This window comes from Phaenicophaeus curvirostris, chromosome 1 (genome assembly GCF_032191515.1).
Source record: "Phaenicophaeus curvirostris isolate KB17595 chromosome 1, BPBGC_Pcur_1.0, whole genome shotgun sequence".
Taxonomy (NCBI): Eukaryota; Metazoa; Chordata; class Aves; order Cuculiformes; family Cuculidae; genus Phaenicophaeus; species Phaenicophaeus curvirostris.
This window is the reverse complement of record NC_091392.1, coordinates 112273822-112286214: the sequence shown is the minus strand read 5'-3', so window position 1 is coordinate 112286214 and position 12393 is coordinate 112273822. Positions and strand designations below refer to the sequence as shown.

At 53.7% G+C, this 12393-nt stretch overlaps 1 protein-coding gene across 1 annotated transcript; it reads right to left on the bottom strand.

The window, feature by feature from the left end:
* Positions 1 to 9199: 9199 nt before the first annotated feature.
* OLIG2 (oligodendrocyte transcription factor 2) lies at positions 9200 to 10756 on the bottom strand. Its single transcript, XM_069849932.1, has 2 exons — positions 10694 to 10756; positions 9200 to 10119 (listed from the first exon to the last, which is right to left on the bottom strand). The coding sequence occupies exon 2, from the start codon at positions 10079 to 10081 to the stop codon at positions 9200 to 9202; it is 882 nt and encodes a 293-aa protein (XP_069706033.1). The 5' UTR covers positions 10082 to 10119; positions 10694 to 10756.
* Positions 10757 to 12393: the final 1637 nt, after the last annotated feature.

The following is a 12393-nucleotide window of genomic DNA, read 5'->3' as shown; positions in this document are numbered from 1 at the left end:
AATATCTAATTAAGTTACACAATGATAGCTTATACCCAGGGGCAGTCGCAAACAAGACGCTGTCACACTCTTAAGAACACAAACAAAATGAAAATTGCGTCTTTATACATTATAATGAATATGTTTTCAATACATTAAAAGTTCATTTACTAACAGACTCTGTAAGACTGGGTGGATTTCTGCTAATATATACTTTTTTTTTCAGAAGGATGGGGGTTTATGATTCGGATTAGGGACAGGTTTGTTAATGAAGCTACCGAGTATTTTTCCCCTGTAGACCTGAAAGAAGAAATGAAATCTTAATCGTGTATTTATTGTGTTGTCTCAAGCAAATCCTGCTCTTCAGAGCCCCATCTCAGGAGGGGCTTCTCTCTTCTGCAGGACACGCATTCTGTGGATTTGCATCTCCCCTTTTCCCGTCTCCACTCTTCTTCACTAGCTTTTTGTGTGTTTGCGGGCAAGAGACAATCACTCTGAAGTTGGATGGCTTCAGAAATTGTGTCCCAGTCCTGGGTCAGAGATGCTGGATGCCAAGATCTGTATGACAAGAAAGTGCTTTGGTAGCACCCAGGGGTAAGACCTGAATTGGGTACAGCTTCTCCGGTGAGCATCCCAGATGGGTGATGCTTCCTTCCTCCTCCCCCCACTCCCCCCGCTGCTATAAACTCCTTCAAGCAGTGTAAAAGCTGCCTGGGGCATTGCAGCCCATTCTTCTTCCCACCCGAGAGCTCTGTTTTCATTAAGGCATTTTGCCACTTTTTTAATGTGGGAACAATGAAATTTCACAATGCTTACACGGGCAAAGTCTGCATGTAGAGGGGGCTGTGTGAGTTGGGGGTGATTCCTACAGACCTTACCCCGCACCTTGGTTGTGCAGCACTAAGCCGCTCCTGGCATGCTGCTGATATGCAATAGATGTGCTTGGGGCAAGCTAAGAGACTCTTAATTTACGGCAAGAATTGCTATCAACTTCCAGATAGACCAGGATTGGTAACTGCTTCCAGCTTTCCCTGTGCTTCTATTGTATTGACTGAAAAGATTCTATTGCCCTGGGTCTCAATATTACGCAAACACGTGTAGTAATGGCAGCACCTTACTGCTTGCTCTCACTTAAGTTTCAAGAGCCAGGAAAAAAGGATCAGTTCATGGGAGGCTTCTTCCCTTCTTTAACCTGGCTCCAATTAAACCCTCCCTGAAAATGATGAGCAGGTGAGGGGGCTGCTAATGCCAGCGTGTGCTGCCCAGGTGTGGTTGCACCAGGCTGTCCTTCCAGCCTGCAGAGCCACTTAATGCAGAGCATATTGACCTGTAGTATACTCAGGACATTTTACAGGAGACAGGTGATTCCCTGAACCATCTTCAAGCACTTCAACAGGGGCTGGCTTTCAGAGGACTCCTACTTAAGGCTCACACAAGTTCAACTTCAGATGGCTTGAACTGGCCATCCTGGAAAGTAAGGAACTGACAGGGAAGGTTCCAAGTTTAAATCTCTCCTCACAGCTCCTCTGCCTGGTGCCTGACAGACACCCAATCCCTATGGGAAAATCAGTCCTAAAAATATATTTCAGTGAGCTCAGAGGAAGGGGCCGCAGTTACACAGCTGCCCCTCTGGCATCTCATATGTCAAGAGCCCGTCAATTTTCTTTTTCTCGCTGCAGCTCATCCCCCAACTCTTTGTTTTTTCCCCACTATGGCTGGCATTCCAACTAGGAAAAATATTTTTCCCAACCGTTCTGGGACACCACCCCTGGGAAAGGCTCCATCAGCCCCTCTCTTTGTGTGCCTTTTGTGCTGGGTGCACCCTGTCGCTGGTGCTGAGAGCTGGGAGCTCACCTGCTTTCTGCTGTCACTGAGAAGTTGGGGCTGGTGAGGGAAAATGCTGGTTTCTGCCTGGCTCTTGGGATCACTAGGCTTTCTCAGGTTTGGGATGGGGAATGGCTTCCTGCAGTCCTCGTATGTTCAGCTCCCTGCACTGCCCGTGACAGAGGAAATCTCCTTTCTGTGTCTCTTGAGCAGTATTAAAGAGTTGAATTATTTCTGTTGGGGGAAAAGAGTGGAGGGTGTGGAGAGAGAAACTTGATGGGCATTCAGCATAGCCCCAGATGAAGGCTGAATCTGCACCTTGGTGAATTATCTCTCCCACAGAGCATCCTGATGGCTTTTGCTGCCTCAGCTCTACCCATTGGAGAGTCTGTAGCCTTCCTACCCCTATGCCACATACATCTCTGAACTCCTTTCCTTTAGGCACAGCAAGCCAAACCCTGCTTGACTCCCTTAGGAGGAGCAAAATAAGCTCCCTCACTTCCCCCACTTCGAAAACTCTGCTAATTTCCTAGTCAAAAGGATGGTGGCTGCCACTGTCACTGCTTTTGTTAAAAAAAAAAAGGCAAAAAAAAAGTAACTGTGTTTTTTTCTTTTCTTTTAAGCAGACAAAGACGTGTATAAATGTGCGTCTTATACATATATGTATATGTCTTTCTGAAAATAGCATTTAACAGATGCCTTCTGCATCTGCAGAATCCTCCAACAATCCTGACACTGTGATCAATCTGGTAGGCTGGTGATGTTTGCTGACAGTGATTGATTGATTTTTCCTGCTAATAGGATCAACATTGGGAATATATTAAACTAAAAGGCACACTTCTGACTCACAGGAAACACCCTGTGTATTGGGCCCGATCCAATTGTATTGGTTTTGGCAGCGGGATGCAATGATTGATGACAGGCAGGGAGTAGAGGGCTGCTCGGAAGAGGAGCCCGATTCCCCCAGTGCTCTTTCCATGTGCATGACACTGGTTTCCTGCGGGGACAGGGACAGGCATAAGAAGGGACAATGGAGCAGGGTGGCCCATCCAGATAACCTCTTCTAATGCATATGGTGAGATCTGACCTGCCAGTTCAAGAAGAGGAGGCAAAAAGCTGATGGGAAATTAATTCTCAGGAGTTTGTCAAGACATCTCCAACAAGTGAAGATAAATGGCAGAACAAAACTTCTAAAGCTAATCCCAAGAATGGGGATGAATGAAAAAGGGAAACAGTCTTTTGCATTTACATCCATCTTTTAGGCTAAAAGACTTGGGGTAAGCGCTCTATATGTGTGTGTGTGTGGTAAACAGGCTGACCATTCACCTCTTGCTTTCTTGTTCTCAAGCAGATGGACCAGGAGCTTGCAAAAACCATTCAGGTCCAGCCGTGTTGCCATTGAAAGCAACGTGAAGCCTCTCTCGACGTCAGAAGCACCATCTAAGGCTTAAGGATGGTGAGATGGGAGTGAGCTTGAACCTTTGAAGATGGAACCAGCAAGTACTTAATGCATTTTTGCAGAGGCAGAACTGGTGCAGTTTGACGGCCCCATTGCTGTTGTTATAACTATTGCCTCCCCTTAACAATTTATTTAGTTGAAATATTTAAATATTATTAAATGCCTGTAACAGAGAATTCAGTTTTGCTGACCACATGATCCCCAGAGGGTTGGCAGACTGCAGCATGCCCAAGGCTTATTTCAACCCCCAGCCACCAGGGCTGGAAGACTGGAAAGGACCAGCTCTCATGGCTGGATCCAGGCTTTTGGCAAACTCCCTGCCCATCTCGACACCTACACGGCTGTGATGAGCACAGGGCTGGGTTGTGGATGCTGAGCATTTGCAGAGATGCTGGTAACTCTTCTGAAAATCTGGTCCTCAGCTGCGCCCTTCAAAACTGCCTGAGCATTCAGAAATAATCTGGATAACATTTAGACATGGTACCGGAGATGCCCATCCCACACAGAGATGAAAACACGACACCAACACACGGAAACTGGAGCTGTGCTGCAAACACCATCCTGCAACACTGAGCAGGAGCTGCTGGGCTGGTGACATGGTCAGAGCCTGGCGCCTGGCGCAACGGTGTCCTGTCGGCCACCTTCTAGGGGATGGCTTAGGCAGTTTGCAGGCTGTCAGGGTACATGGGACATCAGTCTTTTGCCTATGGAAGTATAAAAACAAGCCCTGCTTTCCAACAAGGGAAACAACACCCCTGGGCTGTGCCACAGCCCTAGCTCTAGTGTCTGGAATGACACCTCACTTAGCACATGTCATATTCAGCACTCTGACTCTGGTGTGGGGAGAATGCAGTGATATCCAGGGTGAGTTTGGTCCCAGAATATCAGTATAATGAGGCTTTTGAGGGAGAAAGAAATTAAGATTTTCTGTCTCCAACTTAGACATATAACTAGATGCGTGTAACATGTACTTGTGTACCTCCCCCTGACAGTGGCCCCTTCTCCTAAGCGGGCATTAGTTTATATCACTATGAGAAGTTTGTAGGTAAAAAATACCCACATCTTTCTATGAAAGACTGATTTTTAAAAACTGTTGAGGGGCATTTGGACACTAACTGCGAGCATTCATTCAAATGAAAAGGAAGGGAGCCTGCAGCCCCACACAGGAGGCTCTGACAGATTCGATCCCACAGGAATAAATCAGCAATGGGCAGAGCTGGTGCCCTGATACCTCCCTGTGGAAGAGAATAGGGGCCTTGCAGGAGCCATGGACGTGGGCCTGAAGGGAGCAGTGTGCCTTAATCAGGTTTTTGTGGAAGATTTGGGGCTATTTGGCTCAAAATTTACCAGCCAGAGACTGAAAAAAAATCTCCTATTGAAATGAGACAAGGACATTGGAGGGTAAATGCAGAAGAACTGCCTGGGTTCTGTGATATGGCCAACTTTTCCTTCTCTCGGGCTTCCCTGAAGCGCTGCAGCTTCTGCCTAAAATGCGCTGTCAGCCTGTGATTGTCCCTCTCTCTGCTTTCTGTGCTGTGCCTGGTGAGGAGAGGAAGAGGGGATAGCAAAGGGAGAAAGAGGAGGGAGAGAAAGAGAAGGAGAAAGTGGGGAATGGAAGACGAAAACAGGGAAAGGAAAGGGAAAGGGGAAAAGGGAAAGTGGGAAAGATAAGGGGGAAGTGGAAAAGGGAATGTGAAAATGGTGAAGTGGGGAAGGGAAGGTGTGAAGGTGTGAGTGGGGCTATCAGAGGGGGCTGTCTGGGCTAGATTATGTAGGTGGGGATTCCATCCAACCAGTTGGGACAAGTTTCGATAGATCTGAGACAGCCTGAAAAAGCAGGAAGGGTATGAAGGGAGGGGGTCTTACATGGTTTGTATTGAAAAGAAGCTTAAATTCAAGACCAGATGAGACTATGAGCAACCTGATCCAGTGGAAGGTATCCCTGCCCATGACAGGGGGTGGAACAGGATGATCTTCAGTGTGCCTTCCAACTCAAGCCATTCTATGAAATTCGGAGGAATGGGGGTCAGGTGGATGGCGAGTTGGGAATTAGAGAGGACACTGCAGCTTGGAAGGGCCAGGGGCTGCCTACAGGAGCAACGCGGGTTCCTGAGCCTCCTGGCCTGGCTGTGGACACAGGTGACCCCTGGTAGCTCTACCGGTGTGTGCTGAACATATGGGCTCCCCCTCCTCCCCGTAACCCTATCTGGCTGGAGCCACTGCTTCAGCTATGGGCAACGCAATCAGGAGAGCCCTGCGGGGCACTCCTTGGTGCAGGGGAGCATATGGGGAACGAGGGAGGTGGGAGGGGGCCGGAGGCCCGGCAAGGTGGCTAATTTCATTTGCAGGTAGCCCAGAAGGAGGGGGCGAGAGGGCACAGCTAGTGGGATGGCTCGGCACGACATCAAATCATAGAATCATAGAATCATAGAATCATAGAATCATAGAATCATAGAATCATAGAATCATAGAGTAGTTTGGGTTGGAAAGGACCTTAAAGATCATCCAGTTCCAAGCCCCCTGCTACATGTCCCGGCTGAGGGGCTGGCACTAGGGTTCCCTCCGTCTCCCAAGGGGATGTGTGGCCCTGTCCTGCGTGGCAGTGAGTGGGAAGGGGGCTCCGAGAGGGAACCAGGCTGACCTCATCGCTTTTGCCACCATGGGGCCCGCTGGGGCTGAAATGCCCTCGCAGGAGAGCTGGATCCCCACAGCACCCCCATTTCCCCCTCTCCCGGGATGGTGCTGCCTGTCGGGGCTCCCTGAAGCCACCTGTTAGCCACGGGGAAAGGCCCTCCGGGTGGCGAGGGGAAGCAGACGAGCAGGGTTTACCAGCTTCTGGCCACTGCCGACTTTTGCATCTGTCAGGGTGCTAATTATTGCCTTTAATAGAGACAAAGAACAGCTTCTAATGATGCTCCCTCTAATTCTCACCTGCTCCTGCCCTTCTTCCGCAGCGGCTAATTGGGGAAGCTGCTCTGCTTATCGCGGTTTCCCTGCAGATGGGAGAGGGGACACGGCCACAGCGGGGCTGGGGCGGTAGGGGAGCTCTAAGGAGCAAAACCGGGTCGGGAAAAGGGCGGGGGGTACATCTGAATCGGGGCTGGGCTGATGGGGAGCTCCCCGTTGCCTTCCAGTGGCGACTGGCGTGGTTTGTGCCCCTTCTCCGCCGCAGAGCCTGGCAGAAGAGCAGCCGTCGAGGGGGCTGCCCCAAGCCGCTGTCAGCCCCCTGGCTGTCAGCCCCTTCTTTTGCACGATGCTTCCTTCCCCATCCCCGCCGGAGAAGGCAGAAACGGAGGCTCTTGTGCCTCAAGGATCGCTTTCAAAGCCGCAGACCGAGGCAGAAGTAGCAGCCTCGACGCAAGCAGCGCCAGCAGCCTCCTGGCCACCAGGGTCAGGGCCAGCTCTGCTGCTGGAGAAGGCACTGGGACAACCAGCCTGTCCCGCCTGGGGTCTGTCCCCCGCCTCGGGGCTTTATCCCTTCCTGACTTGAATGGGGTTTGCTTGCCTAAAATCAGTACTGAGGGTGCCGAGAAGGAGAACATCTCTCCGAGGGCTGGGGAGAGGAGGTTGGGCTGAGCATCCCTGAAGAACAACGTGTGTGTGTGTGTGTGTGTGTGTATTTCTCATCATCACAAGGAGGGATGCTGGGGTGGGAGCCTCTCTTTCCCGAGTCCCATTTCTCTTTCCCGAGTCCCATTTCTCTTCCCTGAGATCCATTTCTCTTCCCTGAAATGCTTGGCTGCACAAGGGAGGCGCAAACTCCACAAGGCAGGAGCTCTGCGGGGACCCCATCTCACTCCGGCCACTCGGGAGCAGCTTTGCTTTACCCAGTAAAAAATAAACAGCGTTAAAAAAAAATAAAAAATAGTCGCTTGGGCTCATTCTCATTCTCCCGCGGGTGTCTATGCTCCCAAAACTCCTCAATGGTCTGTTAGAAAATAGATATATAGCTAGAGAGAGTCCAGTATATATACAAATATATATATAAATATATATATACACACACACACTAATAAATATATATATACACAGTATTTTGTATATATGTGCATGGAGCTAGGCAGTTATTTACATAGTTGTCTAGCCTCTATGGGTGTAGAGAGAGAGCTCCGTAAGGGTTTGCTGGGGCAGGAATACGGGGTTTTGCGGTCTCCCTGCCCCCCCGCAGCCCCCCAGGTTTGGTGGCAGCAGCGGGACCGCAGGAACCTCACCCGGGAGCCTTTCTGTCCGCCGGCCGGTGCTGCCCACCAATTTTCCTTAAAAAAAAAAAAAAAAGGACGGGATTCACTTGGGTCCTTTCCTTGAAGCCTGTGAGAGAGCAGAATCTCTCTTGCCCGACTACCTGAGCACGGAGCTGCTAAAATCCACAGATGAGATGCTCTCAGCTTCGAGAGAAAACAAAAAAAAAAAGTTAAAAGATCGTCCCCGAACAATTTGCCTTTCCGCGGATTGTCGTTTGGTTGGTTATTGGTTGGAGGTCAAGTGCGCAGAAGCGATTAGAATGAGCAAACACCAAGTTTGATGTTACCCCGAAGGAATATTTAGCCCTTGCCAAGTGCAGGATTCGGTAGACAAAAAAAAAATTTTACATTCCGAACCCAACAACAGTCGTTTCTTTCCTTGCCGCCCTTATTCTGAGATGAACAAACGAGGGGAAAACAAAACAAAACAAAACAAATCAAACGGATTTCGAGTAGGCGGCGAAGCAAACTAACAAAAAAAAAAAAAACTTAGCCAAAAGACAAGGATGCGTCTAAAATGTTCCCATCCCTTCCCAGCTTTGTGGTCCCGCAGCAGCGCCTGCCTCCTCCTCCCCACTCGCCGCGGAACAGCAAGAAAAAGGAAAAGACAGTTTATTTAAAATGCTTTTCGTGTTTTTTTTTTATTTAAAATCTCAACAGTGGATCACTTTTTTTTTGTTTTGCAACCAAACAAGTAATAAATATTATTTAGCAACTTTTTCCTTTTTTCCTTTTTTTCTTTTTTTCTTTTTTTTTTACAAAAATAAACAGATGATAAAATCTCTGCAAGGGGCAGCGATAAGAAAAGTTGTTATTTCAGAAACAAGCCCAAGTTCTCAGTATTGCAACACGGACAGTGTGAAACTTCCTACACAGAAAGAGCATTAAAGAGTTCGAACTTTGTTAAAGGTGGCAGGAACGAGAAAAATAAAACGTGTTATATACCTAAAAAAAAAAAAAAAGAAAACAAAACAAAAAAATCCCACTAAACCAACAAACCCCAAGAATCCAAACCAAGGAAATCAAGGCAAACCGACCCCTTATTCCCTCATGGTGCTTACAGAGTACAAGTGCACGGACGGAAAGCTCGAGCAGAGCGGGCTGGCATCGTTATCCTTGAACGGTATATTTACAAATCGCCAACCAGTGAGAAAATCGAACAAAAAAACCCCGTGGGTGGAGAAGAAACCGACTTTCCCGGCTCCATCCCAGCCGGAGCCCTCCCGGGAGTCCCTGGAGCGGGGCCGGGCGCCCCGGGGATGGGCTTTTCGGGGCGGGATGTGACCCAGAAACAGCTCCAGAGGCTGGGAAACGTGTCGAAACGAAATCGAGGGGAGAGAAGAGGGGGGGGGGGAAGGAACAAACAAATAAGCGACCCCCCCGCTGCCGTTTCGCTTCGTCCATTCGCGGCGCGCCCAGGGCTGCTTCCCCCTCCTAGCGAAGTTCCCGACGGGAAGGTAAAAAGGGAAATAAAGCCGAGGAGCGGGTTTTTACTTGCGTCGGGGTGGTCAGTGCCGCCGCTCGGGGAGCGGGGCAGGCTCCGGGCTGGGCTCCGTCCCTGGGATGGATGGGTGGATGGATGGATGGATGGATGGATGGATGGATGGATGGATGGATGGATGGATGGAGGGGGTGGGAAAGTGTCTGTAGGTCCCGGAGGCGGCGGGGCGGCTCGGGTCGGGGGGTGTCGGGGGGCTCATTTGGTGTCGGTGGTCAATCTGGGGAGGCTGGCGGTGCCCATGCCCGAGACGTGGTGGTGCGGCGGGGCGGCCACTTGGCACATGCTGCAGGGACAGGGCATCCCCCCCCAGTGCTGGAAGCCGCTGCCCAGCGGGGCGGCGGCGGCGGCCGAGGGGGATTTGAGGAGCCCGTGCGGGGGGCGGATGGAGCTGACGGCGGAGAGGCCGGAGCCGGGCAGGGAGGCGCTGGAGACGGCGGCGGGGGGCAGGATCGGGTGGTGGACGGCGGGGTGCGAGGCCGGGTGGCCCGGGTGGCCGGGGAGGGGGGCCGAGTGGGCTCCCATGCCGCCGGGGCAGGCGGCGGGGTGGAAGCCGGCGTGGTGCCCGCCGTAGATCTCGCTGACCAGGCGCTTCATCTCCTCCAGGGAGTTGGTGAGCATGAGGATGTAGTTGCGCGCCAGGAGGAGCGTGGCGATCTTGGAGAGCTTGCGCACCGACGGCCCGTGGGCGTAGGGCATCACCTCCCGCAGCCCGTCCATGGCGATGTTGAGGTCGTGCATCCTCTTGCGCTCCCGGCTGTTGATCTTCAGCCGCAGCTGCTGCAGCTCGGGCTCCGTCATCTGCTTCTTGTCCTTCTTGGAGGAGGAGGACGACGACGACGAGGAGGACGACGACGACGAGGACTTGAAGCCCAGCTTGTCCACCACCACCACCCCCGCGGCGCTCATGGCGCTGCGCAGCTCGGCGCTCAGCTCCGGCGGGGAGTCGCTCTGCGTGGAGCTGGACACGGCGCCGCCCGTGAAGCCCCCGCCGCCGCCTTTATTCCTGGCCGTGAGGAACAGGTCATCGGGCTCCGGGGAAGACGGGCGGCTGGAGACCAGGCTGGCGTCCGAGTCCATGGCCCGGCGGGCGGGGGCGGCGGCGCGCACCGAGTGTCCTGTGGGGACGGGGAGAGAGCCCGCAGGCGGCCCCGGGTCAGCCCCCGACGAAACTCGGGGGTGCGCGACTCCCCGAGTCCCTACGAGCGTCCCCCGTGTCCCCCCCGGGGCCGTCGGAGGGACGGCGGGACGGAGCCCGGCCGGGAGTCTTCCCCGCTCCCCGGGCGGCGGGACAGACCGCCCCGACGCGAGCGAAAACCCCCGCGTCTGCTTTATTTTTATCCCCTCCGCCCCGTCCCGTCGAGTCCCATCCACGTCTCTCCGGCGGGACGGGGGCTCGGGGGATGCCGGGGGCTCGGGGGATGCTGGGGGCTCGGGATATGCCAAGGATTCGAGGGATGCCGGGGGTTCGGGGGATGCCGGCGGTTCGGGGGATGCCGTCCCGTCCTCCCACGCTTCTCCGCCGGGCCGAGGGCTCGGGAGATGCCGCGGGTTGGGGGGATGCCGGGGGCTCGGGGGATGCTGTCCCGTCCCTCCCCGCCGGTCCGGGGGCTCAGGGGATGCTGAGTTTTCGGGGGACGCGGCTCCGGGGGTCCGGGGGGGGGGGGTGGGGGTGGTGTTGTCAGCACTTACCGTGCGCGGGGGCGGCCGTGGGGAGCGGCGCGCCGGGACGGGGAGCGCGGCAGCCAGCGCGCACCTTGCGGCGGCGGCGGGTTTATAGCCGCGCCGGGGAGGGACGATGTCACCGGGCGGGGGGGGCGCTGCGCCAATCGGCGGAGGGGGCCGGGGGGGGCGGCTGATGTCAGCGGGGCCGCTCGGGGTTCGATGGGGCGGGTGGACGGAGGAGGAGGGGGGGGGGGTGGGATGGGAGCCCGGTGGGGGGCGCGGGGTTGGGGGGAGGGACTTTTGTCAAATCCCGACTAAAAAGCGACAATGACAGCGCCCGGGAACAGCTGTTGGGGGGTGGGGGGGGCCCGAACAGCCCTTTACCCCACCGGGGGAGCCCCGCTGCCCGGCTCCCCCCCGCACGTCGGTGTTTCCCCGGGCTCCGTCCCGTCCTGTCCCGCTGCAAAGGGAGGCGCAGGGGGAGAGGGGGGAAAAAAAAAAGGGATTTTGTTGGCCACCCCGTTCCACACGAGCTGAATTTCCCAGCGCCGGGAGGAGAAACCGAGGCAGCCAAAAAGAACCCTACCCCCAAACCACACTCTAGCGAGGTCGGAGCAGGAGAGGGGAGAAAGAAGACATTAACCCTACCCCTAAACCACACTCCGGCCAGAGCGGAGCAGGAGAGGGGAGAGAGAAAGAAAGAAGACATTTACAAAAAAAAAAAAGACTTTAACAGAAAAAAAAGTGACTTCGGGAATTACCTTGAGCCCCCGGCTCGGGGGCAACAGGATCGAGGCTTCATCCCGCCGGGGTAAATCCCCCCAGGTTTGTGTGTCCCCCCCCTCCTCCTCTGTCCCCTTTGCCTTTGTTGTATTATTTTTACACCCGCGTGTTTCCCAGCTGGCCCGGCAAGCCTCAACCATCCGTTAAATATGTATTTAAAACGTTAAGAAGTGAAGCGTGGAAATGTGTTTCCCAACGGTTGCGAGGATGATCCGTAACAGGTCAATTAGGAAAATCTGTCCCAGCGACAGCCGGGCCAGCCGCCCGGCGTGTGTCCCGCTGCCTCCCGAGCCACCGGGGACGTGCCCCGGGCCCCCCCGGACCGAGGAGCCGCCGAGGGGCACCCCCTACCCCCCCTCCTCCGTACATGCACGTGTCTGTGCGAACTTTGCATCTGTTTCATCCCAGGGAACACATACACACACACGAGTGTGCAAACTTTGCATCTATTTCATGGTGGGGATCACTTATACACACACACACGCACACATATCTCTATCTCGTGGAGAGGAACACACACACGTCTGCAAACTTTGCATCTGTTTCATCATGGGGAACACACACACATGCACATGAGTGTGCAAATTTTGCACCTGTCTCATGGTGGGGATCACTTATACACACACACACACGTCTGTGCAAACTTCACATCTATCTCATGGAGAGGAACACGCACACAAGTTTGCAAACTTTGCATGTGTTTCATCATGGGGAGCACACATACATGCACATGAGTGTGCAAACTTTGGTTCTGTCTCATGATGGGGAACGCATGCACGCATATGGGCACTGGAACAGGCTGCCCAGGGAGGTGGTTGAGTCACCTTCCTTGGAGGTGTTTAAGGGACGGGTGGACGAGGCACTGAGGGACATGGTTTAGTGATTGATAGGAATGGTTGGACTCGATGATCCGGTGGGTCTCTTCCAACCTGGTGATTCTGTGA